At 40.1% G+C, this 27228-nt stretch overlaps 2 protein-coding genes across 7 annotated transcripts; one reads left to right on the top strand and one right to left on the bottom strand.

Moving 5' to 3' along the window:
* The first annotated feature begins 213 nt into the window (after window positions 1-213).
* tmc5 (transmembrane channel like 5) lies at window positions 214-20300 on the top strand. 5 transcript variants are annotated; one of them, XM_060892185.1, is made up of 20 exons: window positions 214-406; window positions 8051-8153; window positions 8252-8336; window positions 9551-9805; window positions 10144-10286; window positions 10473-10620; window positions 11164-11322; window positions 11591-11757; window positions 12045-12120; window positions 12281-12378; window positions 12492-12587; window positions 12700-12775; window positions 12867-13000; window positions 13899-14072; window positions 14959-15037; window positions 15123-15206; window positions 15805-18610; window positions 18746-18886; window positions 19518-19578; window positions 19896-20300. In XM_060892185.1, exons 1-17 carry the CDS (start codon window positions 313-315, stop codon window positions 15865-15867), a joined length of 2034 nt encoding a protein of 677 aa, XP_060748168.1. In that variant the 5' UTR covers window positions 214-312; the 3' UTR covers window positions 15868-18610; window positions 18746-18886; window positions 19518-19578; window positions 19896-20300. The 5 variants fall into 5 exon arrangements, with proteins under 5 accessions (XP_060748168.1, XP_060748167.1, XP_060748166.1 ...); XM_060892184.1 differs by having other exon boundaries at window positions 19518-19613; XM_060892183.1 differs by having other exon boundaries at window positions 19485-19578.
* rab40c (RAB40c, member RAS oncogene family) lies at window positions 16278-26998 on the bottom strand. Of its 2 annotated transcripts, none has more exons than XM_060892194.1 (7): window positions 26656-26998; window positions 25641-26051; window positions 22407-22467; window positions 21015-21075; window positions 20555-20632; window positions 19902-20124; window positions 16278-18602 (listed from the first exon to the last, which is right to left on the bottom strand). In XM_060892194.1, the coding sequence occupies exons 2-7, from the start codon at window positions 25780-25782 to the stop codon at window positions 18331-18333; spliced, it is 837 nt and encodes a 278-aa protein (XP_060748177.1). In that variant the 5' UTR covers window positions 25783-26051; window positions 26656-26998; the 3' UTR covers window positions 16278-18330. The 2 variants fall into 2 exon arrangements, with proteins under 2 accessions (XP_060748177.1, XP_060748178.1); XM_060892195.1 differs by having other exon boundaries at window positions 26835-26997.
* Window positions 26999-27228: the final 230 nt, after the last annotated feature.

Here is a 27228-nt window from a genome sequence, read left to right as displayed (position 1 = left end):
TGTTTACTTTATGTTCCTCAGCAATAGTGTGTTCTGTAAAGTAAATAAAATCACCAATGTATTTTAATGCACAATTAATGAGCTCTCAGTCTCGATGCTATTCGATACCTCTGTAAAATGACCGTCACCAAGGCAACCGTACACAAAGATAAGGGGAAGATTACGCCCCATGTGTACTTTGTCTCCTACTCAATAATTAAACCTGTACTTCCTTGTTTTGCCTCTCTTTCTCTCTCAACCAGTGCTTTAATGCTGCGTAAAGCTGAGGCAGATTTGTTTCTCTTTCTCAGGACAAACTTCTAAAAGAAAAGGATGATGAGGAGAATGAGTTTGTTCCCACGCCGGGGTGCTCCTCTGGGGAACCTTGAGCTGACCGACGACGAGATCCAAGAGGAGGTTGAGAACGGTGAGCCTCGGGTGTCGAGCTGATGGTTTTTATATAATTCATTTTGTCTAACGTATTTAATGTTTAAACAGAGTAACATTTTATTACACAGAAAAACAAGACAGTTATGTTACTGGCTGAAGTTGTTAAAGTTATTTAATTGTTAGACATTTATTGTTTATAATTATTCAGATATTACTGATTCACTTGGTCACACTGTGGAAAATACGTAACAGGAAACAGTAATATAGGAAAAGAGTAGTCTGGAAAGGACAATGTTCACTTAATAGAAAATCAATTGTAGGTCAGTGATGGAGATGATTGGGTTGTAATTATCTATCTATCTGTCTATCTATCATTTCTCTCTCTCTCTCTCTGTCTGCATGATCTCTCTCTCTCTCTATATATATATATATATATATATATATATATATATATATATATAGATAGATAGATAGATAGATAGATAGATGGATGTTTTTTTTTTTAACCTGAAGCACTTTGCAATTAAACTCTTTCACTCAAAAATCACATGTCAATATAATCCAATATAAAGTATAATTTACTGCCCTCACTATGTGTAGACAGACACAGCTATGCAGCAAGCTTAACACTCCTCCAAAAAAAAGACTTGAAACAGAACTAAATCCAAGTGTAATTTAATGGAAGCGGTGTAAAACTGCAAAAGACAACAGTGGAAGTATATATGAACATAAACAAATTTAGCAATAAATAGCACACCATACACAGCAGTAGTGTAAACAACATTGCACATAGTTTAAATTTCAGATATGCATATGCAAATGTTCACACAAGCTTTAAAATAAATGTGCTGAAAGTTTGTTAACAATAAATGCCCAGATTACATGAATCTAACAAGCAGAGGAGTATTTAAGTCTCATATACAAATACTGTATCTCCAAATCTCCAAATACTGTACAACATCGTGGTCTAACAAAACATCAAAAAACATTCATTTAAAAAACACTTACAGACAATGCTTTTTCCAAGGATAAATGAAGTGTAAATGGAGATTTGTATAATAGGTGTGCACTCAAACAGCTACCAACAAAATGGCTGAACAACATGTGCTCCTCTTAAATATATGCAGGTCACCATTAGGGGTCACTAAATTACAAAACCCGAGGGCTGAAAACAGCACACTCCCCACCTGGCATCTTTAAGATGTCAAACCTTACATGTAAAACAAATATTTAATCTTCGTCCTACAAACTAAGCACAAAGTCCTTTACCATCTTTAGTCACAAGGAGAATAATTTCGGAGATTGGTCTCAGGAACAGTTTAGAGCCACCTTCTTTGACAATTTTCACTTCTACCTTCCTTACTTTCCCATCATCACTAGGAAAGGTTTTGGTGATTAGGCCAATAGGCCAATCATGTCTTTTGGCTTGAGTGTCCTTTAGCAAAACAATATCTCCTTCTTGCACATTTGTTTTCTCCTCTGTCCACTTTCGTCTTTTCTGGAGACCACAGATATACTCACTCCTCCACCTTTTCCAGAATTCGTTGGCCAAATGCTGGACCTGCCGCCACTGCCGTTTATAGAGGTCACTTTCGTCGAACTGCCCAGGAGGTACAGTATGTACTCCAATCTTTTGCGTAAGGAGCATAGCAGGAGTGAGAATAAGAGGTTGCTCTGGATCTGAGGACACAGAATTTAATGGTCTTGAGTTCACTATTGCAGTAACTTCGGCCATAAAGGTTGTTAAAACTTCATGAGTAAGTTTTGCAGGTCCGAGTTTGAGAAACATGCCGTCTAGAATACGACGAGATACTCCAATCATTCTTTCCCAACTACCTCCCATGTGTGAAGAGTGTGGCGGATTGAACAACCAAGTACAACCTTGCTCTGAGAGGTAGTTTTCCACAGGTTTGTTGGCATGCTTAGAACCAGCCTGTAATTCTTTGCAGGCCCCTATGAAGTTTGTCCCACAATCAGACCTCAATTGTTTCACAGGTCCTCTGATTGCGAAGAATCGTCTAAGGGCATTGATAAAGCTAGATGCATCCAGTGATTCAGCAATTTCAATGTGAATGGCTTGTGTACTCATACACGTGAAGATGACTGCCCAGCGCTTACTATTACTTTGTCCTCCTCGTGTTCTTCTTGTAGTGACAGACCATGGACCAAACACATCTAGACCTACATAAGTGAATGGAGGATCAGTGCTCAAGCGATCAGCGGGTAGGTCTGCCATTCTCTGTTCTTCTAACCTACCCCTTAACTTACGACATATTACACAGTTGTGTATTAGACTGCTGATGCATCTCTTGCCACCTACAATCCAGAATCCAGCTGCCCTAACGGCTCCTTCAGTGAAATGTCGACCTTGGTGGCAAACTCTTTCGTGGTAGTGTCTAATGAGCAGAGACGTAACGTGGTGTCTACCTGGAATTATAATTGGATGAACTTCATTTGACGGAAGTTGTGCTTTCGACAGCCGTCCTCCAACTCGAAGTAGACCTTGTGAATCAATGAAGGGACAGAGATTGGCAAGAGAACTTTGTTTCTGAATAGATTCTCCCTTTTTGATGCGCTGCAATTCCTCTGAATAGATTTCAGTTTGAACAGCAAGAAGGATTTTAGTCTTTGCATCATTCAACTGGACTGCACTTAAAGGTTCCTTGCACATATGCCAACCGTGGCAGGAATCCTGTTTGACTTCTTTTGAAAAGGAATGAGCTATGTGTGAAAGTCGTGCTACAGCTCTAGAAACAGATGTCCAGCTTGAAAACCTTTCAAACCGTGTACTTCCAAGACTTGGTGAAAGGTTTGTTAAACATGTCATTACCTCAGGTCGCAATTCTTTATCTGATTCAGGATGGATGAGTTCAAAAGCTTCTGGTTGGCCGATCTGTGCATGTATAAGGAATTTTGGACCAGTTAGCCACGCCGAGATGGTAAGTTGGTTTGCTGAAACCGTTCTCGTTCCACAATCAGCTGGGTTGAGATCAGTTTGAACATGGTGCCATTGGTGTTTCTGAGATGAACGTCTAATTCTTTGCACTCTGTTATTAACATACACAAAGAAACGTCTTGATTCATTGAATATATATCCAAGAACCACCTTGCTGTCAGTGAAGAATTTCATGTTCTTTAGTTCCAGGTCCAGCTCCTCTGAGATTACTTCTGCCATTTCTACTGCGAGAACAGCAGCGCAGAGTTCAAGTCTGGGAATGGTAAGATCAGGTTTTGGAGCCAGTTTTGTTTTACCATAGATGAACCCAAGCTCAGACTGTCCTTGAACATTGGTAACCTTTAAATAGGCAACAGCGGCAATAGCTTTGGTTGATGCGTCACAGAATATGCAAACTTCTCTTTCCTGAGCTTGTGAATGAGGAATTGATGTGTACATTCTTGGAATCTTCACTTCTTTCAGATCTTGTAAAGAAATGCACCATTTATGCCATTCCTGGAACTTGTGCTCAGGGAGTGGTGCATCCCAATCACAGACATCGCTGGTCAGATCTCTTAGGATTTTTCGACCTTGAACACTCACAGGAGCAGCAAGGCCAAGCGGGTCGAACAGGCTATTGATAGTTGATAACACACCACGTCGAGTATATGGCTTTTCGACATTAGCCACTTGGAAGGTGAGTGTATCTGCAACAAGGTCCCATTTGAGACCTAGACTTCTTTGCACAAAGGAAAGGTTTTGACCAACATCAAGGTCCTGTAAGTCCTTGGCAAGATCAACAGCAGGAAAGGCTTTCATAACCTCTAATTTATTGGACGCGATTTTATGCAACTTAAGATTGCATTGGGCCAACATCTCTTGAGCTGCTTTCAGCACACGGACAGCTTCCTCTACTATGGGAAATGATTTGAGGCCATCGTCTACATAAAAGTGTCTTTCTATAAATTTCCTCACCTCTGTTCCAAACTCACTTTCGCCTTCCATAGCTGTCCTCTTCAGACCATAAATGGCCACAGCGGGTGAGGGGCAATTACCAAATACATGAACTCTCATGCGATACTCCATGACCTCACCGTCAAGTTGATGGTTACGAAACCACAAGAAACGGAGGTAGTCACGATGGTCCTCTCTCACGAAGAAACTATGAAACATCTGCTTGATGTCTGTCATCACTGCAACTGGCTCAGTTCTGAAGCGCATAAGGACCCCAAGCAAGCTATTATTAAGATCTGGACCTCGAAGGAGAACATCATTTAAGGATACGCCGTTAAACTGTGCACTTGAATCAAACACGATTCTAATTTGTCCAGGTTTTTTAGGGTGGTAGACTCCAAAACTTGGCAAGTACCAACATTCCTTATCTCTATCTATGGGAGGTGCTACTTCAGCATGGTTGTTTTCAAAAATCTTTTCCATGAAATCTATAAAGTTATCCTTCATCTCTGTGTTCTTTTTCAGAGTGCGACTGAGAGACATGAGTCGATTCAAAGCATGTTTTCTGTTGTTGGGTAAGCGTTGTCTTGGTGTACGAAATGGTAGAGGCGCTACCCAACTGTTTGTATCATCTTTACAGAATTCCTTGTTCATGATCTTTAAAAAGACTTCGTCTTCAACTGAAGCAGCAAGCTTATAATCTTTCTCCGTCTGAGTGAAAATCGATTCACCCACATCTGTGTGTGTTGGCCTTACAGGAGACTCATTTTGCTCGCCTGACAACTGTACTTTCATATAGATGTTGTTCTCACATGGCGTCAGGTAACTAGGACGTCCATTCCAAAGCACGTTGGTTTTATAAGAACAAACAGCAGGTTTATGGGCACCATTAAGGCAGACATTACCAATAATGACCCATCCTAAATCCAAGCGTTGAGCAAAAGGTTCGTTGTGCTGACCATTGCACTGGTCTCGTACCTTGTGCACACGAATGATGTCTCTGCCAAGCAACATGAGAATTTTGGCATCATGGTCAAGAGGTGGAATCTTGTCAGCTACAGGTCTAAGATGGATATGATTGTGTGCAGCTTCTGGAGTTGGGATTTCATCCCTGTTGTTAGGAATCAAATCGCATTCAGTGAGAGTTGGCAATGATAGGCAGACTTCTCCATCTGCAGACTCCACAAAGAAACCACTTGCTCTCCTTCCAGCAGCATACGTTGTTCCAGAGCATGTCTTAAGTGTATATGGACAAGCATCACCTTGGATTTTGAAAATATCAAAGAAGGTTGATTTAGCTAGTGACACATTGCTCTGGTCATCTAGTAGCACATACATTCGCACTTTCTTTTCAGGTTGCCCCTTTGGATAGACATTTACTAGACAAATTTTAGAACAGGATTTGCCTTTGAGTCCTCCTCCACAAACCTCAGTACACATCGAGGTAGTTGCAGCTGATGCATGTGCACTTTGCTCCCCACCATGCTCATCCACTAGTGTAGAAGAGTTCGCCATGATCCAGGGTGCTGGTCCTGCATGTAAAGCTGAGATGTGTTGATCACTATTACATTCCTCACAAAGCACTACAACTTTACAGTCCTTTGCTTGATGTGCTGTTGAAGCACAACATCTAAAGCATATAAAGTGCTGGGACAAAATACGCTTTCGCTCTACAAGGGGTTTTCCTCTGAAAGCTCTGCACTTTCTTAGTGAATGGGGTTTTTTGTGTAGAGGGCATTGCTTATCTGGATCCTCCTTTAAATGCTCAAAAGGGAGAGGGTTCTCCACCTGAGTTCTGTTGACTGAAAAGGAGGCCTTAGGTTTCCATGATTTAACTGGATGTTGGCTCTCAACTCTGAATGGAACAGTACTGGAACTTGAGAGGAAAAAACTAGGGTCATTTCTCATTTCTGCTTGCTGACCCACAAATTCAACAAAAAAGGAAAAAGGAGGATATGGAACAGAATGATCTCTTTTGTAGTGAGAGCCTTTACTCATCCACTGTTCTTGAATACTATGAGGCAGTTTCTCTAAGATTGGGTTTATTCCTCTTGCTGTATCGAGGAAGTTGAGCCCAGGTAGATATCCTTCTTTTTTTGCTGCTAGAATTTCGAGCAGTAAGTCACTGAGCTCTTGCAGCTTCTTGCTGTCTTTAATTGAACATTTGGGGAAATCGTGAAGTCTGGAGAACAGAAAAGCCTCGATAGCTTCAGGAGAACCATAGCTTCGGTCAAGTCTCTGCCAGACCATATCAATGCCATCAGCTGGATTATTGACATAAACTGCTCTGATACGTTTGGCATGTTGCAGTGACTCCCCACCAAGCCACTTAATGATAAGATCCAACTCTTCACTAGGTTTCAGATTCAACCCCTCTATTGCATTGTTAAAGCTGGACTTCCATGACAGATAGCTGGCAGGTTGATCATCAAACACTTTAAGCCCTGCAGTAATGAGATCTCTACGAGATAAATAAGCAGCCAGTTCAGAAACATCTGTAGAATTAACTTTTGCTGTGATGGGAGTCCTAGCTGTGACTGGCGTTTGACTGAATGAATCTATATGTTGCACTGAGCGAAAGTTGGAACGGTCTACATCTGCAGGTTGGGGACAATTATCTACAAGAGAAGAAAAATGTTTTCGAACATATTCTCTTGTTCGTTCATTAGACTGGTGGATTGATGAAGCATTACTTCCTTTTCTCTCAGATTCATTCATTTCTGATTTCACAAGTGCCTCGAACACTTCAGCTTCTGCTGAGGCAGCCTCAGCCTCACACTCTTCTTTTAAGGCATTTAAAGTAGCTTCGATGCGTGCTTTCTCAACTTGCATCTCAATCTCTCGTTTAGCGAAGGCAGCTCTTTTACGTGCTCCTTCTGCTTTAGCACGAGCTTGTGCTGCAGCTATGTTGCTTGAAGACTTACTTGATCTTCGTGAAGAGGGTGACAAAGATGATGCAGCACATTCTGACCTAACCTCTAGGTCTTCTGGATCGACGCTTATAGGATTAGCATTTGACATTCTTGAGAGATGATGATGAATCTCCACTTCACTTAGGATCCGGAAGTTTAATGTCTTTTTACTTTACTGCCCTCACTATGTGTAGACAGACACAGCTATGCAGCAAGCTTAACACTCCTCCAAAAAAAAGACTTGAAACAGAACTAAATCCAAGTGTAATTTAATGGAAGCGGTGTAAAACTGCAAAAGACAACAGTGGAAGTATATATGAACATAAACAAATTTAGCAATAAATAGCACACCATACACAGCAGTAGTGTAAACAACATTGCACATAGTTTAAATTTCAGATATGCATATGCAAATGTTCACACAAGCTTTAAAATAAATGTGCTGAAAGTTTGTTAACAATAAATGCCCAGATTACATGAATCTAACAAGCAGAGGAGTATTTAAGTCTCATATACAAATACTGTATCTCCAAATCTCCAAATACTGTACAACATCGTGGTCTAACAAAACATCAAAAAACATTCATTTAAAAAAACACTTACAGACAATGCTTTTTCCAAGGATAAATGAAGTGTAAATGGAGATTTGCATAATAGGTGTGCACTCAAACAGCTACCAACAAAATGGCTGAACAACATGTGCTCCTCTTAAATATATGCAGGTCACCATTAGGGGTCACTAAATTACAAAACCCGAGGGCTGAAAACAGCACATATAAATATAATAGAAATTAAAAAATGGTCTCTTGCTGCAGATATTTTGAGAGCGACATGTATAAATAAATATCATCCCTCGCTCACATTGCTTGTATTTTCTCAGACACACGTGAGTTGGTGTCCGAGCTCGTCAATCTTCCAGCCAGAGCCAGAATACAGGCAATACGAGCTCTGCCCATGAGTTTCCACGAGCGGAGATATGTCAGGTTATAATACTTTATTCTCTGTTCACTCAAGAATTCACTGTGTGTGAATGACTTCACAAAGCACGTAGTACATCATGCTTTTTTCCTCTCAATTTCAGGGGCAGAGTGATGTCAGTCAAAGACTCAAAGAAGAACAACATGCTCCCGACGTGTTGCACTGACTGCCATCAGCAAACCTCACTGGTAATGAGAACCGTGAACTCAAGCAGCACGAGGCTCAGCTTTTTTCACCATATTTCCTTATTCTCAGAGACACACTTATAAATCAAGGCCTCAGAACAGAGTTTGACAGGAACAGAAGAACCTTGACGACATTAAGCTGTACCTATTGATGATGATCAACTTTTTGCTAAAAACCTTTTCCAGGGTTCAAGGTTTTGTTGTGTTTATACAACAGAACGTGTAACTCGTAACAAAATGTGAAATCAGTTGGGTTACGTTAAATAAATAAAGGTGTTTAATAGAATAGATATAATATAGTTGAGAGGGTAGAACTTTTAGGGAAAATTCAGGGAATAACTGAAATGCAGTGAGAGAATTTGAAGCAATAATTTAACAGTTTATTTTTGTATTTATTTGGCTTTAATATAGCTTTTGGTTCAGATTACGGTCTAGCTTAAGCAGGAGCTCATCCAGGAAACGATTTGTTTTCAGAAACAGGCTTAACACTAGACCTTTAACACAAAACCATTTCTGATATAAAAAAAATGGTTGTGGTCTCCCCATCTCTCTCTCTCTCTCTCTCTCTCTCTCTCTCTCTCTCTCTCAGTTCAGTAGTGCTTTCTTGGCATGAATGTAAAATCACACTGTTGCCAAAGCAAAGTTGTATAAAGTTATATGAGTAATATACATACTGTCTGTGCATATGTAATCATTACAAACATATTGAACAACAGGGGAGAAAAGTGCTAAACAAACAGGGGGTGGGGGGGGGTTGCGTATTCAAAATCATCAGGTTATCAAGTGAACAAAAATTACATAGTGTAAGTGTACTGTGTTCTGTATGGTTTATGTTCATAGTGTGTGTCTGTGTGTGTGTGTGTGCTCATGGTGTGTGCAGGTCAATGGGTCTCAGTTTAGTATAATACAGCAGCTTTAGGTCATTTGCATAGAGCAGAAATTTGACTTCCGTATAGTTTGGGGTGATTCCAGGGGCTGAAGATTGTTCCAGTAACACTACTGGCTCATTGGTGTAAATATTGAACAGGGTTGGACTCGCTGTATCCCTGTCTCACTCCTCGCCCTTGAGTGAGGTATTCTGTCCTTTTGCAGAGTTCTATCCTACCTTTTTTCTTCAAATAGATAGATTTGATGATGTCATGTACTTTACCTCCTACACCACATTTTAAAACTTGAAAAATAATCCTGTGTGCTGAATAGAATCTCTCTCTCGTCAGTTTTGGCGCAGGTTTGGTGCCAGCGTGGCCACGACTCGGAAGCGCTTGGTGATATGGCAGGGTGCTCTGAAGGAGATCGGTGGGCGTTTCGGCACCTCTGTACTGTCGTACTTCTGCTTTCTCAAATGGCTACTTATGTTCAACATGATCTCGCTACTCATCAATTTCAGTTTCATCGCCATCCCACAGATCATCCACAGCCCCAACATCACACACACAGTGAATTTCAGAGGTCTGGAGCTGCTTACAGGAGCTGTAAGTTAACGAGTTCTACTCAGTCCAAAAACAGTAGTTCCAAGTCAAGTCGAGAAGCTTTTATTGTCATTTCAACCATATATAGCTGCTGCAGTACACAGTGAAATGAGAGAACGTTTCTCCAGGTGTAAAGACCAGGTGTTCCAAGTGTATTTTTATGACACGATATCTGCCAAACTGTTAACCTGACTTTCACTATTTAGAAAATGTAAGATGTGTACCACTTTTTTTGCAATAACTGGTGAGACTGAGAGAAACTTTACTTCTGTTATTATTTTTGCTTAAGCAAAAAAATTAAACAGTAGAATTACAGCGTGTGTGTTTATTTCTGTTTACAGGGCTACTTTAACCAGACAGTGTTTTTTTACGGTGGTTATAATGGTGAAGATATCGTAAATCAGCCTCCTTACAACATGCGGCTGGCTTATTTCTTCACCATAGCAGCTTACATGGTGCTTTGTGGAGTGTTGCTTATTTACAGGTAATGTTGCGTGACTTCCCTAATTATGTTCTGTGCTAACAATCGTCAGAAACATTAAAAGATGTAAAATATGTAATGGGTTACTAGCAGTGCTGCAACAGTAAACAAACACTAAACGTTTTATTGAGCATGCTCTTCAAGTGTTGATTCACTGCCTAGCATTTCCTGTATTTCTTGTGTCCTCAGCATGGCCAGATCCTTCCAAAAGAACTTTGTGTTGGTATCAGGCCCTGGGTACGGCGGAGCGTGGCGTCTTTTGTGTAGCTGGGACTTCAGCGTGGTTAATGAAAAGGCCATTCAGAACCACAAGAACAACCTGAGCATCCAGTTAAAGGTCTGATCACACAGGATGGTGTGACTGTATAAATGGCATTTCCAAAAGTTATTTTTACTTGGAGCTAGGAGTATACACACACACACACACACACACACAAAGTTACAGTAAACAGGTGTGAACAAATTTGACAGGTGCAAACAAGAAAAGATATAACATCATGCTGTATATTATGTAAATACCTACTCCCTCTATATCCTCTTCCTGGTACTGTTATGTACACATGAGCTTGTTTAAACATTTCATTACACTGAAAACATTACACATTAAACATTACACTGACTGAGGAGTTTAGGTCAGAAATATGATCTAAAAATCATTATGATCCCCAAAATGTCTTCTTATATAAATAAGTATAAGCATCGACGTGAGCAAAAATCTATTGTCACAGTAGAGAAAAAAAAAAAACAGTTGTATTACACATTTACATAAATAAGCTTTTAAAAGCTGGTAAAAATGTCATATTGGACACAGAAATGTTTGACAGCTGTACGTCCTGGGATTTAAACACACAACCATGTCGTTCTCATCTGGTCTCTGCAGGAGACTTTATCTGAGCGGCTTCAGAGAAAAACCACGGTGTCGACATCCACCGTTCTGAAACGGCTTGCACTTTACTTAGCGGCCTGGATGCTGTGCGTCTGCCTCGCCATCGGCTCCTGTGCAGCCGTCTACTTCCTGCAGTCACACCAGAGTCAACTGGTGAGTCTTTTTTAATATTCTATCACAGCTGCATTAAAAAATATAAGTGAACACGATACATAAACAATATTATACAACAGGTTGGAAATTAATATCAATATAATCAGCATATCAGTGTAAATAATCATATTTAAAACATTTGTTCAGTATCATGTTTAATTGTGCAAGATTTTTATTTTTTTTTATATTTATAGTTGGAGATTTAATTTTTTTAAAACAAATAATGGGGTATGATTAGTAAATACTGATTTCCTTTTTTTTTCGGCAGGTAAACATATCCGGATTTACCAATAATTTAAACGAGGAGGCGGCCACTCTGATCCTGCCTGTTGTCGTGTCCCTCATCAATCTCATCATCCCGCTCACCTTCTCGCTCATTAATAAAATGGAGCACTACACCAACCCCCGCACCAACATCTACATCGGTATCATGAGGTCAGCTCTATAACGCTATTACAGCCGCTCAAAACAACATGTAAATGATCTCACATTACTGTAAATGGGATCAAAGGCAGTGTCAGCTCTGTAATTACCAACTGGATAAGTCAAAGACACTGACAGCTCTGTAATTATCCATTTAATATGGTTAAACTGCATAGTTTCATTATATAATTATTCATTTTATTAATATACAGTAGTTAGTATGTCAAATTTGCAGTAATTTGTACTTCTGAACAAAACGGTGAATCTACAGTTCATTCAATTTTAATTAAACTTTTCAGAAATGTTCTGCTGAATATGTCCATCCTAGGGATCCTGTGTTACTACTGGCTTAACGAGGTTCCCTATTCCACCCCAGTAAGTCTAATTAACATCATTATCCCACCGAAAATCCTCCTTTATTAGGGCATTCGTTCCTAATAATGACTCATTGTTTTTGCGACGCAAAATAAACGTCGTCGTAAGTCAGAGTTTATAGCGTGAAAAGTTTACATTTTTTTTACTGCTTGTCTTTTAGTGTTGGGAATCGTTTGTGGGTCAGAGCGTGTATCGTCTGGTGTTAGTCGATTTCATCTTCTGCCTTCTCGGCTCATTCTTCGGAGAGTTCCTTCACAAGTAAGTCCCGTCTTTCACAATTAAACTGTGTTTATTAAGAGTTTGTTAGTTAATAAAACAGTTACGTTAGAATGTCGACACTTTATATGCCTTGTTTTATTTTTCACTTACAGCATAATTGGAAAAAAATGCTTCCGGAGCCTCGGAGTTCCCGAATTTGATATCGCCACAAACGTACTCAATCTGATCTACGCTCAGACGCTAGCGTGGTACGTTGTAGTCATCATTGTCGAGACAAAACTTTAACCACTTCTAGTGTTTGAACCACATTTATAAACTTGAGACTTACTCTTTATTTGAGAAATTTCTTCTTCGTTGTAGGATTGGGATCTATTTCTCCCCACTGCTTCCCATCCTGCAAGTCATTAAGCTGTTTATCATCTTCTATGTGAAAAGGGTATGTCACCTGGTGAATGCTGAAACATTATCCTTTTAGCTTGGCACGTGAGTGTGAAAGTTGTCCTTGTGTTCCGGGCTCCGATATGCAGGTCAGCTTGAGTATGAACTGCCAGCCACCGAAGCACATCGGCAGAGCCGCTCAGATGCATACGGTTTATATAGCGCTTCTGTTTTTCCCCTCGTTCATCGGAGCCCTCTCCCTGGTGGCCTACACCGTGTGGAGGTAGGAAGATGTCCAAAAATCTTTTTGTTCTTTACTTAAAAACAAGTGGTGTTTTGGTGTGTTTTTTCCCCTCAGTTGATGTCTTGGTGCCAAACGTGTCAGTTGTCTGGTTTTGGGTACCTTTTCCTACAGGGTTTAGTAGTAGTCACTAGTGGTACTGTTGCTGAGGGAAAAGAGGAGCATGAAAACAACAGAGAAAACCTGGCTTTTCTAATATGCTGTCAAAATAATAAACGCATTTTTACCAATCATTTGTTTGTATAACGGTTGCAGCCAATATACGAGCTGTTTGACCAAATGGCCACATTGAACTTCACAATGGTGCCAAACACACTGTAATGTTGATCCACTCGCTTTTACTAATAGATAATTAACTAGATCTCAATGATCCAGTGTTTGTTGCCTGCCATTTTTAGACCAGAAAACTACCTGAAAATAAGAACAGGTCATGTTTTTATCTCTTGGGCCCTTGGGATATAATAATACATAACAGGAAAAAGTACCTTAGACATCTTTTTACAAGCTAAATGTTATTTATAGTTAACCAATTATTAATCTACGAGTTGCAGTGCTTGTTGTAAAATAGTTCCAGTTGGAAAAACCTTTGAGTGTTATTCTGCTCATAACGCAGCGATCAGCGTAGAACACGTTGAACATTTTAAAATGAAGTTAGTTCTCGTTGTCACTCGTGTTACAGCTGCGTTAAAGTTGTTCAGTAACAGTTGTTAAATAAATAATAGCAGCAAATTGACACGTTTTTTATTAATATGAAAATGAATTTGTATTAAAGCAGCAGAGAAATATATAAACTACATAGACAGTATATCCTGGTGCAGTATACAGTTTAGAGTATAACACGTATGTGATTCTGAACATTGCCCATGTGTTCATATTGTAGCCTGAAGCCCTCTGAGCAGTGTGGACCTTTTCAGGGTCTGGACAAACCCTTCCAGGCTGTTCAGCTGTGGATGAACACAGTACACAACATCCCAGGGTCTGAGTGGGCCTGGTGGATATTCGAACATGTGCTGAGGAGCGAGTTGTTCTTCTACCTCGTCACTCTCATTGTCCTGTAAGTTGTTTTGCTCGTTGATCAAAAATTCTAGGGTTTACATCTTAATATTTTGGAAATACTGTGAAGGTGGTAAAAAGAACGTGATAAATGTTGTGTGCTTCCAGGACAGATGTAATACATTATAGTCTCATCCTCTTTATATATGTAATTATATTAATTAAATAACTTATCTATTCTTTAACGGAATAGGATTCCAGATTCTGCACCTCGTCCAAACGTACATTTTAGGCTTTTGTTTGGCATGTAGTTGTGGGTGTATATAATGTTTTTATTCCTCAAATTTGCTTTTAATTTGGATTGTGTTTTTATGTCGTCCACACGTCCGTCCAAGACGTTCTTCTGTAACGTTCTTCCTGTTAAACTTGTATCAGAGCTTTGAGTATCATTCAGTACATGCACACAGAGTTGATTTGATGCTATTTCATGATCAGATTAAAAAAGTAATGGTTATTTATTCAAAAATGAACCCTTTCCAATCATCACACGTGTTTATGGCCTGCAGGAAACAGGATGAACGGATTGAATGTTTTGAGTCTCACTCCAGTTTGATAAAATATGCTGCTATAATGAAAGACTGAAGATCGAGGCTTTATGATGCTAAAGCACAGTTTTTAATGTTAATTCATAAAGAACACAAGCTTCAAAGGGAGCGTCTCAGTCAGCTCCCTAGGTGGTGAATCAGTATATCGTGTACACAGTTCAGATGGCTTGACGTGACGTGACGTGTGTTGGGAATATTTTGTGATTGAGAGCCCATAGAATGGCCAACTCCTGACTAGTGTTGTGACTACTGAGCTCAGGCACTGATTGGGACACAAAGTATAAATGTTTGTAGATACATTTGTCCTCTAAAGCCAACGTAAATGTCTTTCTCCTGTTTTAGAGTTCTGACTTACTTCCTGTGGCAAGTCACTCAAGGCAGGAGGCAGCTCATCCAAACTCTACGTGAGCAGATTGTCAACGTGAGGGCACTTTTGTTGATTTCCTAATAGGACACATCTTTATTCTCTCATTAAATTTACAATGTACTTTCTGCTTTTTTGTTAGGAGGGAAAGGACAAAACCTTCCTACTGAACAGGTTACAAAGCATCCAGAAACAGAGAAGAACCACTGCAGCCTTCAGTCCCCAGGTAAGACCTTCATATCCTCCATCACCATACACCTCCACACACCTCCACAACACTATCTGGGCAAATTAGAAAGACAGACCAGTCATAAATAATACAGTCATATGGAAAGGGCTTTAGAATGAAAGCCCTGCTGAGAAGGGAGAACATTAACACTGACGGTGTCGACGTGCCTCTGTTACATGTTTGTAAAATATTAATCTTCAGCGGTCGGTCTTCATGGTTTGAAAAAGAAAAGAAAGCCGACATTCAAAAAAAAAAAACCTTAGAGTAAAATTACACACCATCATGAATATATTACTGTAACTAATATAAGATGTCCTATAGAAGGGATGATATCTTAATAGGGGAGGTGTAATTTCAGTAGTTAGGGTAGTTTCTCACCATAAAGTAAAATATGCCACTGAATATTTATGCTAATATACAGCCATGGGCACAAATTAGATTTGTAAAAGCATCTTTCTCTATGGGTCCAAACTAGGGGCCGATTTATTATCACCAATTTAAATCTGAGCAGTGAAAGTGTGCACAAGCAGCTAACAGTTACATTCACAAAGTGCTGTTTTGACCTAACTTTAAATAAATATTTTCCCTCCTACAGGAATTCACAGAGAGAACATACTTCAATCAACACTGGGTAAACACCTTGCCCTTGGAAATGTGAGGCAATGTTTTTAAAGACTTTTGGCCTTGTGTTGGTGAGTAATGACGAGATTCCCACAAACTCTATAGCGAGCCTGAACTCGGACCGTATTTGGAAGTCCGCCGTTAGTGTTTTCTGAGTTCCAGCATCAACACGCTGCCCGAACGCCTTAACGTTTACGCCACAAACATCCTCAATTCAACTCTACAGAGAAAAATAATAGGAGCTGTGGTACAGGGTGGAGACTCGTTAAGTGTAATACACAATTCTGTCCAGTAGGTGGCTGCATTCTATTATACAGCTGATCCACTTAATCATTTCACATTATGTAAAGCTGAAAAAATAGAGTTTGGCTTCGAAATATTAAAACATTTATGTAGTAATAAATTTAAGCAAAACAACCAAGGAATAAAAAAACAATGATACTGTCGTTTTTTTTTATTGTGAAAAATGCGTCATTTTATTCCATACACAAAGAACTGTACAGTCAATAATTTAAAAATGGTTCGGTTCATCGTTCCAAGAACATTTTTATGATTCTTTAAATTACTCAGCAGCTTTTAGCTTACACCCAAGGAGGAAAAAAAAATAGTGTTTACAACTGTGTGCTGACTGCATTCACATTGTTCGTCCCTTTTAGTTTATTCATCCAAACCTGCAGGACATCAGGAACCTTTTCCACACACAGATTAAACCTGGAGATTAATATAAACCAAAATGTTATCAGTTATGAAATGATTTTATTCATTTACAGGTTTAATCTGTGTCTGGAAAATGAACTTTGATTTTAAAAACATTTTAAAGAGGTTCAGGAAAGACAAAGATTAAACTAGGTGCGTCACAAAACCAAATAAAACAAAGACTCACGTTACAAAACCCAAGGACTTTTTCTAACTATGTCACAGCCCTTCAGAATGAACGTTACAGCTGAAAAGTGACTGTAGATTGATTTAAACTGTACTGAACAATAACAGGGGAACAATCACCTCTCTAAACATACATTCTCCCCAGATTCTATCACTTCTTAGCTAAAGCGGACGGATCACGTGAAGGCCTCCTGCTTCACTTTGTTTCTCTCCGCACGTAAACTGTAAAGCCTTATTCTTATTTATGACGTGGCACATTTATCGATTGCGGAGGTTTTGAGCAAAATCCCTGAGATAGCTATAGAGAGAGAACCTGAAGACTCTATGCAGTGTTTTCAAGGGTGACTTGAAGATCTGCAGATTTGCAAAATAGGGAATTCATTATTCATCAGGATTAAAAAGAAATCGCTGCCCCTTTCACCAGATTCATAAATAATTCATCCAAATAATTAGGAGTGCAGTCATCATGGAGGTCCTTTTCTGATTGCTTTTTTTTTATATATTATATTGATGTACAGCTTGGCCTTAATATTTATAAGTTCTTCGCTCTGAGGTTTTTTTTTTATTCAATTGTTGAATCGCCATATTTATATTCTTCAGAAAAGTGATTGAAAACCATGCATTGTGAAGAAGACTGACATTTTCAGAGTAACACGGCTACAAAAACGCCAACTGTTTTAACTGAAAGACATTAAGATAAATTGCCAAATTGATTCAGTTCATTTAAGGAAATACTCCAGCATTTTTCCCCCCACACCTGTAGTGTGTGACTTAAAGACGAGAATCAACATGATTCCCTTCTCTGAGGGGGGAAACTAATCCCCAGTAAACCTGTTTTATTTATCTAGGTGTCTATTTGTAAGTGTAAGTTCAGAACTACTCAAAGACTTCTACTGTAATTGTTATTTAATTCAGGGAACCGTGTTGAAACTTGTGTCAATCACACAAACACTACAGTCAGATACATTGTGGAGGTTTAACTCAAATGCACTGAATTATTAATTTAAACTAAACCAAAAATTTGAGCTACGCAAGATGAGACAGTAAATGGTTTGGCACAAAGGGCTGATTAGGGGCAGGGTTGTTTTTTTAAGGAGGAAGGTGGAATGGAGTCAGACGGTCCCCCGAGGAGACGCTCAACATCATGTGTGGTGTTTCTGTAAATGACTGAGGGTAGGAGAAGTAAATCAAATGAAATGCAGTCACACACTGTGTGTTCTTCATAGTGCATGCGAGCGAACCGCCACCTCACAGTGCAATTCACAGGTATGCTAGCACTTCTAAACCGTGGTGTAGCGTAGCATGCGTGGCACGGCCGAGTTCATTCCCCAGAAGTGGCGAAATCTCTGGTGAGTTTGTCCGAACTCTTTTCAGGAACTGAAAAACATGCTGTTAACAAACTAAAGCTTAACAGTCTGACTGAAGACCCTTAACCATCTCAAGGTCTTTGGGCAGTTTCTCCACCAGACGGATGCAGGACGTGTTCAGAAAGCTCTGTGTGTAGGTGTACATGTTGTAGTAAGTATTATGACTGCAGCAGATGTGATCTGTATCCTCCCGAGAGTTCTGAGGGAGCATTTAGGGGCAGGGGTTGGATCCTTCCACCCACTTTTCCAGGCTAGGAGATTTTGCAGTTGTTGCGGGTGCAGTTCTGAGGTGGGCTCTGTGGCGGCCGGATGGATTTGGAGCGTTTCAAGCTGTTGCCTTTGCTGCCGCCGCTGTTTGCCAGCGAGTAGGAGCGTCCGTGCATCATGACGGCGTTCATCCCGTTGGCCATGGAGAAGGATTTCAAGTGACTCTTAATGGCGACGGGGAGCGGAAGCTTGTCTATCAGGTGCACTGGTGTGCACGAGACGATGGCGCGACAGCACAGGTCCTGCAAGCTGAACACTGGAAAGGTAAAGAGAGACCTCTTAGTGACCGCACTAAAAACATTAAATGATAATCAACAAGCATGACATGTCTCTGGTTGCCGCCGAAGGGGGAGGGACTTGGGTAATTGTTACCTGTTCAATGTTTTAATGTCCAAACAGATGCAGTGATGAAGATTCAACACAAGACTAAAGATAACTCAAGATGGCGGCGCGTGCACAACGCGAGGCCCAGCGTCTCTCCAGATTTTGCGATTTAGTAGCAATTTCTCCATCAACAGCAAGTTTATTCACTCAGAACAGGTTTGCACACATCTCATACATCAGACAAGATGCTTTCATATATACCACTTGCTATATTTATCTGCACTTTTTAATTAATGAAACAAAACCTGCATTTTTCTTCAGCTGTCTGGGGTTACATTTAATTTTGGTCCTGAGAAATCACCATGTAAATTCCTCGGTCCTGAAAATGTTACAGCTTTAGCAGCGTTACAAAGTGCATTTAACATGTATGGAAAGAGCCTCCAATCTCTTTACAGCAAGCTTGGCCATGTCAGCATCCCTGTCAATGTGCTGTTACTATAAATACGTTAACACTTAGAATTGATAGTAAGCTATTGTTTCTATAGCGTGATTCTCAGATCATTTAACATAAGTAGAACAGAAGTGAAGCAGGAACTTGTACAATGTTTTCTGACATCTTTAGGACAGAGGGGTTTACGCTATTTCTCTGTAGCTCTGTTTTTTTTTCCTCGTTTATTAAATCGGAGCGAGAACAAAGAAGCTGGTGAGGAAACAGTTTATTGATGCGGTAACATGCATGAAAACAGGAACTAACTAGTTTCACTAACATTCCACAAAATTAACAAAAATTGTAATGTTTTGTACATTTCTGTAGTATAAGAGGAATGAAACATTTGTGGCCACGCAGTTACAGGAGACGGCTCAGCCTCTGGGTGGCGCCGGGAACTCGAACACATACATCTAATAAAGTGCGTACGGCGAACCTCAGAAGAACAACATATCAGTCAGTATCAGTCAACTTTTAGAGAGAAGCCATGCATCCCCCCCCCCCCCAAGATTGGTGTTACGTTTGGTATAGGAAACGCCCCTAAGATCTATCAGAACTTACTTATACACTCACCATCTGCTTTATTAGGAACACCAGCTCATTTCTATAGTTATTTAATCAAGTGCTGCAGGTAATGTTCACGTGTCAGATGGTGAGTGTATAAGATGGCTGCTAAATTTTAGGGGCACAGCCTAGAGAGACATAACACCAATCTGTGCCCTTCTTTCTTTCTAACAGACTCACCTCGGTTGGGCCTCCAGAACTTCTCCATGCCGTGTCTCATGAGCACGATGCGCGACAGCTCCGTGAACGACTCGATGACGTTGAAGTTGCAGAGTGGACTTACTTCGAAGAAGGTCATGGCGTTTTTCTCAGCATAGGAGCGAGCCTGCTCCGTGGGAACCTGACGCTTGAATGCCAAGTGAAGTCGGTTCCCCACCAGGATCCGAGGAACCCCGGGAGCATGCTGCAGATACAAAAGAACCGCATGATCACTATCATTACTGTTATTAAATCTCTTACACTCAAATACTCACACCAACACAATACTGCTCCAGGAAAGGGTGAAAGTGTATCTGTTTTAACAGCAGCGACAACACACACTTCAATACTTTCACATAAATAAAATTCTGCTTGACGTTTCCAAGTTTTCTTTTTTCTGGACATGAAACTAAACACGTAGCGTTTCGTGGCTAATGAGGAAGCTGATTAGCTTCTGTGTAGGAGCTAAAGAGCGCTGAATAACTTAGTACAATTTAGCAGAATTTTTTGGGGGGATTTAAATGACAAAGTTTTAAAGTGATAAACTAAAATAATTCCACTTAAACCTTGGAAAACGTGACATCTTTTGTTCCATCAGCAGTATTTGGGGCAAACTCCCACCTTCAGCTTCTTACCTCATCGATCTCTCGGATCCAGCGGTCGATCCCATCAAAGGACCAGCGGTTAGTGATGTCGTACACCAACAGGATGCCCTGCAGAGACCAAGACTCTGGGTTAGAATCACGTTTCAATAATTTGTGTGTTCAAATCAGGACATTTCTAAACAGGTTCAACTTTAAGGTCAAGATTAAATTACAAGAGATTTTGTCTAATTTAATCCTAAAGTTGAAAACACTGATTTTGGGTCAAAACCTTTGGTGTTTTAGCCGTTTATGAAATTAAATAAGGAGGAATATAAACACTATTTTACTGGCTCACAGTAAAGATGATTAGGTTTAACGGGTACTGACAAAGGAATTAGTTAAGAAAAAGATTAGTTAAACTCATCACAATCCGAGGCATAATGTACTATATTGTCTATTTCTATTGCATACAGTTATGTTTTATAGACAGGAACAGCACTGGGTCACCCACCTGTGCACCTCTGGAGTAGGAACGGAAAATGGTACAGAAGCGGCCTTGGCCTGAAGTGTCCCTGTAAACACACACACACACACACGACACATGAGGGCTTGAAACACTCCCATGACCTTTTCTCCTTCTCTTTACCTTCATGATAATGACAGAATGTTCTAAGTCCTGCACAGAGCTGTGGGGTTCATTTAAAAATAATGACTCAGCGACTCACAACACAGTCACTTAAAAAAACCAGTCCAACAGCCTTCTAGTTCATGCTGGGAACACACACACACACACAACTGACGTAAAATATGTGAAAAAACAAATGCCTGCACATTAAAACACTTGCTGTGTTGACTGTGAAACTGATTACCAGACACACCCGAGAGTTTGTCTCTGTCCTGAATAATCTGACTCTTACAACCAACAAATTATATAACACATGCATTAAAATAAAGCTGTCATTTCTATTAGTGCACTAGGATGTGAATACATTCTTGTGTTACTTTTAAAAATAAAACACAACGTGTGAAACCTAATAAATACATTTTAAAAAGCTAGTTGAATTTCATCTGGTTTGTGCTAGAGTTTATAAATTTGTTGATGAAAACACTGCGGTTTGTTTCCTTGGGGTGGTGCTGAGTGACAGATTTAATGCTACGCTGTCTCTCTGCAGCACATTAACAAAATCTCTACAAGTGCACGGTTCTAATGACTTACAGTGGAACACACACTTACAGTACGCTACCTTCCTGACTGAGAAACACATCAGCACTTTTCCACTCCTTCTCACAGAACCTTACTCATCACTCACCATCAACAGGAAGTCCTAACAGTTACTTTTCCATACCGAATGTCGACACACACACACAGTTTTATATTACAACACCACCGCAGCTCTGAAAACCTCACCACCTCATCTCCAGCAGACTGATGGGGATGTAGAGGTTTGTCTGTGGTTCCGTCTCGTCTCTGTATCAGCACTAAAAAGATCTAAAATGTTCCTTTAAAGCCCTGAGCTGTCATTTAGCGTGCGAGTGAGTTACAGAACACGATACACCTTTATTTTTCACATTCAAACTATAAATAAAAGAACAACATAGGACAATAATCAGAAAAAAATGCTTTAAGAGTTTAAACTAACTAACGTTGTAGAAACAACACTAAAAACTCCAGAAGCTGTTCTTTGTCATTATTTTGCTTGACACATGTGACTATTTTCTACACCCACATATTCCACTAACACGTCGACAGAGTCACCAGCCTGTTAGCATGTACAGAAATACTAACACGTCTCCATAGTGACGCTGTTTCTGCTGACCACGCCCACTGTAGATGTACGTCATTACTGATCTCGCGTGTTTACGTGTGCGTGTTGAGTGCAGTGAGTTCTGTTAACACGCTTACCACAGCTCGAGCTTCACCCTCCGTCCGTCTAGCAGGATTGTTGTGGTCTTGTAGTCGATTCCTGAGAAAAAAAATATATAAAAGAGAGAAAATAAAGTGTCTGGATTTTTTAAAGGAAGAATGAGGAGAACTGTTTGGTCATTAATATTGATGTTAAGTGCCGTAGAGTCCTGGAAGTGTTCAGTAAATGTGACTCTAAACCCTACGCTTCCTCCAGCACTTGTGCTAATCTTATCAGTCTTAAACGCTTCCTGTGACTCGAGCTGAAATCGCCCATTTTGGATCTAATCTCAGCTCTAACTTGACTATAAACACGAGGGTTTAAAATGCAGTGAGGCGAGTGAGAAACGCTGCTCTGGGCTGCTTTTGCATCTAGGGTTCATGAACAGAACAGAACAGGGCTGTAACAGCGTGAATCTGTCACGTCTCCTGGCTCGAATCTGCAAAAATCATTTACTCCCAAAATACAATGCACTGGCATTCATTTATGTCCATACAGGAAGTGACACGTGCATGTTAGCAGATCGAGCCTGAGAGAGAAAAATAGAGTTTCGAGGGGCTTCAAAAGGTGCGCGAGTCTCAGTGGGAACATCGTGTTAAGATTTCCACGTAGAACCTGTCGTTTTTTTTTTACTTGTTATGTCAACAGTAAAATTTTAGTTTTTACTCTATGCTGATTATTCACAACACTTTTAACGCCACTAAGTGAGGAGAGTTGATGAAGATCTATCATTCGTGTCGGTGGCCATAAGGAAGCTACTTTCTGTTTGACATTTCAGGAACCTGTTTATTAAAACTGTTCGGAGACGTGGGTCGATCTGTGGGTGACGACCTCGTTATTACAGCCTCGATCTCGGCTCCTCCGGCTGATCTGACAGAAGTGCAGCTGCAGCCCGCAGGTTCACATTAAACAATTCATTCTCTTCTGTTTCTCTCAAATAATAAAAACTGTCTTAAAACTGCTCAATAGACATCGAACATCTGAGAGAAAACCGAATGTAAGCCGTATGAGTCGCTGCGAAGGAGCCGTTACTATAGAAACAAGAGCGTATGATAATTAGACCGTGTGATGTCCTACTGTAAGACCTGCTGTTATAGAGAATTAATCGACCTCCTGACCAATCACAATAAAGACGTTCACAGCATGAAGTTATATAAAATTGTACAAAATAAAAAGGTCTTCTTGTTCGTTACACAACGCAGAATCTCAGTAACTGTCAGTAGTTCACTAAAGTATGTGTGTGTGTGCTGCAGCAGCTCGGCTCTTTAAATATTTACAGCCACGCTCTTTCAACCTGAGAAAGCCTCAGTGTGTAAACACTCCACAGAGCTGTCCGTCCGTCCGTCCGTCCGTCCCCACACACACACTCTACAGACATCAGAGAGAATTTATTAAACATGAGCACATGCAGAATGTGGCTCTACTTCCTCTTAAAAGGATTCAGGATTCAGGATCAAAACACTGAAAACAGAAGATGGAGTGCGGTGCTGAGATTCTGGAGGAAGTGAACATGCACGTGTACTTCCTGTAAGCACGACTTCTCCTGCAACGTAACACCAGTGAGATCTAACGCTGTCCAAATTCATCCGAAAGTGACTCTCTGTACAGCTAATCAACGTTATCCAAAATTAAGATTTAATCCAGTGACGTTAACTGGTTAGCTTTTTGCATCTGAGCTTTTAACATCAAAATGCAACACAAACGAATATTCACTTTGTAGTTCTGTAGTAATTTGTTAGAAAACTTCCTTCACCTTAATCACCAGAACAACAGCAATAAAAAAAATCCCAAGAAGCAAAATTACCAATAATTTTTAATCGACCGTCATCCGTTCATTATTTCTGGTTTACGCTGTTCTGTTCAATTACATTATTTATTGCAATTTTTATAAAAAACCAAGAATAATAAGGACTCTGAATAATAAAGACTGAAAATGAAACCTTTAACACATTAATGTAAAAACTGAAGTTATTCTAAAACCTGCTCCGTTTATCAATGTTCTATCACCGTATCAAACTCTGGCTTAATCTTTTTTCAGTGATTACAAGCTTTAACAGCAGACGATTTCATGTTATAAATGTCTAATGAACCTTTAAACTTGTCATATTTTTTTTATTACAACAAATTAATCGAACCTTGAGAATTTTAAACCGGATCATTTTTGGAGACGTAACCTGGTGCATCACATGCTGCAGAAACGCTTCAGGTTACATGACAGGATATTTTTGTAACACCACCTTCCCTTTATCCTGCGTTCTTCCTTTAATTGCTAAACAAATAGAATTTGCATATAAAAGAAACCCACAAGAGCGCAGCGCACCGAACGGTGTTACGCAACAGCCACAGGCAGGTTCAAAACAATCCCTCGTCAGATTAGATAACTTTCAGCTCACGATTCTGTTCGAGGTGACGACATCCTGGAGATTCGCCCTGAACGCTTTTTCACAAACATTACAGCACAGTAAATGTGTAAAGTGTCATACACAGTGGCGTAAAAACTCCATATTTTATCTGAAACACAAAGATTCAGTGGAGAATTCAGAGTTCACAACATACAGCTGGGTGTTTAGTCTCAGAAAAGTGACTCCACACACACACACACACACACACAAATGTAACCACATGCAATTTAATATTAGTGTCAGAACCACAACATTTTCTCCGTCACCACTCTGCAGACTCAGATTTGGAAAATATGACCATCATCTAAAGGAAAACTCCAGCATTTTTCCAACTGGACCACAGAGAGGAATTTGGGATTGGAGTTAAAAACCAAACCACTGACTCCAAACTCACTCCTAAGTGTAGAGACAGATGTTAACCTGGTAACGTTAAAGCGATATTATAACATAACGACTCAACACAACACCCAGAAACTCCATAAAGGTGTTTATACTGGAATATTTCTGAGAGCATGAACACCAAGGGCCTGTGAGATCAACATCAACATCTAAAGTAAAAATCTTGCACTGCTGTGTGAAGGACACGGTTTAGACGTACATATGGTGTGCAAACTGATTCTTACAGGAACACAAATGAGACTAAAGTTCCTTCTCTACATCTCTCACTTGACCCATAAACCCTCACACGGTGTGTAAGAATAAACAGTAGTGCTGGAGGCGAGTCCACGACCTTGTGACGGTGTTATTTGTGTACATAATTAACCCTTGATGGTGAAGCTGAACCCACACACCTTTATGAAGAACATTGTGTATGTATAAATAAAGACTCACCGCTGCTGTAGGCGTATGGACTCTCAACAGATCCGTCCTGCAGGCTGTCCAGGATCTCACCTTTCCCCACATCACTGTCTCCAACCAGCAGGAACTTCAGCAGGTAGTCGTAGCTCTTCACCGGGCTGCCCTGAGAGCCCATCCTGCTCACATCAGAGCCACAAAGTCCAGCAAACCTCCGCTAGATCCAAGATGTACACGGTGTGTCATAAAACCGACTAAATTCATCCAGGACCAGCAGCGTCCAAGCTAGCGTCCAAGCTAGCGTCCAAGCTAGCGTCCAAGCTAGCGTCCAAGCTAGCGTCCAAGCTAGCGTCCAAGCTAGCGTCCAAGCTAGCGTCCAAGCTAGCGTCCAAGCCTTCAGCTAGCGTCCGTTAGCTTCGCTCTTCCTTTCTGTCCGTCTTTCTTTTGCTTGATTAAAAGTTCGGAGAAACAACAAAGCAGAAAGCGAAGAGATAATTGTGTGCGTAATTATATATGCAGGCGAACTCACTTTCCCTAACACGAGCTGCTAATAAAAAACCTACAGGTTTAATTTGTATTGTTACAACCTCCTTTATGCTAGCGGCGTTGATTAGCTTTAACTAGCCTACACGCACACTACACAGTTAGCTTGTAAAACAACAGCACGTTATTATTATTAATATTATTGTTATTATTAGAACACAAACACGCGACTTGTGTAAGCGGGTTAAAGGTGTAGAAATTAAACAGATTGTTTGTGTGCTAATCAGCTAGCATTAGCATACTCTGCTAACTAGCTAACAAATGCATTTCACAAAGAACGCGGTTTGTTGTTTAGACATTTTTTACAGGAATATTAAACATATATAACAAACCACAATTCCTTGTTTTATACAGAAAACAATTTGAATTTTTTTTTTTACCAATACACGTTTTTAACAATACACAATACACAAACTCGGCTAATAGGTGCACAATAGCGATGCTAATCTCGCTTTAGTTTGCTAACTAGCTGTCAAAATTAATAAATGCGGAGACATTTATAACGTACCTCTGACCAGCCGATGACGCAATAACTAGTGAGTTTTATAACAATAAAGACAGTTGACTACATTTGCTCGTTCACAGGCTGTTTACGGTCTATAAGGTTAACATAATTAGCTTAGCCGGCTAATACTGCTAGCATCTGTGGAGCTCACAATATTCAAACAAATATGTCCACAAATTCACCTCAGAATGTACGGAAAAAATCTTGCAGGTCGCTCCAAAATATCCGCACTTTATATTTCTCTTATTAAATCTCAGAAATATCCAGTTTAATTAGTTAAATGTCCATCGCTCGCCTCGCTGCGTCCGTCCCTCGTCTGCACTGTCAGTTTGTTGTGTGTTGATTCACATGAGTCTATGAATCGATTCGTTCTCGTTGAGAGCCGATTTACATACGAGTCATTTATTCGGTCAGTGTAGACTCAGGTAGTTAAAGCAGACGTGTTGTTATTGACGTCTCTTTAAATAAAAAGTGTTTCCATGGAACACACTCAGTTTTCTGTTCGTTAATGTGAATGCATGAAAAGTGAGCAGAATGTTTGTGTGTCTATGAATCATCATGAATCAGCATGAATCA

Source organism: Tachysurus vachellii, chromosome 18, assembly GCF_030014155.1.
Source record: "Tachysurus vachellii isolate PV-2020 chromosome 18, HZAU_Pvac_v1, whole genome shotgun sequence".
Classification (NCBI taxonomy): Eukaryota; Metazoa; Chordata; class Actinopteri; order Siluriformes; family Bagridae; genus Tachysurus; species Tachysurus vachellii.
Note: the sequence above shows the minus strand (reverse complement) of the source record. Positions and strands in the feature narration are given on the sequence as shown.

Excerpts from the sequence above, each read along its gene's own strand:
- tmc5 (XM_060892182.1), top strand. The coding sequence starts at position 313 with ATGATGAGGAGAATGAGTTTGTTCCCACGCCGGGGTGCTCCTCTGGGG. Across the intron at positions 10,621-11,163 it reads ACCTGAGCATCCAGTTAAAG|GAGACTTTATCTGAGCGGCT; the intron begins GTCTGATCACAC and ends TGGTCTCTGCAG. Across the intron at positions 15,207-15,804 it reads CTGCAGCCTTCAGTCCCCAG|GAATTCACAGAGAGAACATA; the intron begins GTAAGACCTTCA and ends TCCCTCCTACAG.
- rab40c (XM_060892194.1), bottom strand. The coding sequence starts at position 25,782 with ATGGGCTCTCAGGGCAGCCCGGTGAAGAGCTACGACTACCTGCTGAAG. Across the intron at positions 20,633-21,014 it reads CCTACTCCAGAGGTGCACAG|GGCATCCTGTTGGTGTACGA; the intron begins GTGGGTGACCCA and ends TGGTCTCTGCAG. Across the intron at positions 20,125-20,554 it reads GGATCCGAGAGATCGATGAG|CATGCTCCCGGGGTTCCTCG; the intron begins GTAAGAAGCTGA and ends TTGTATCTGCAG.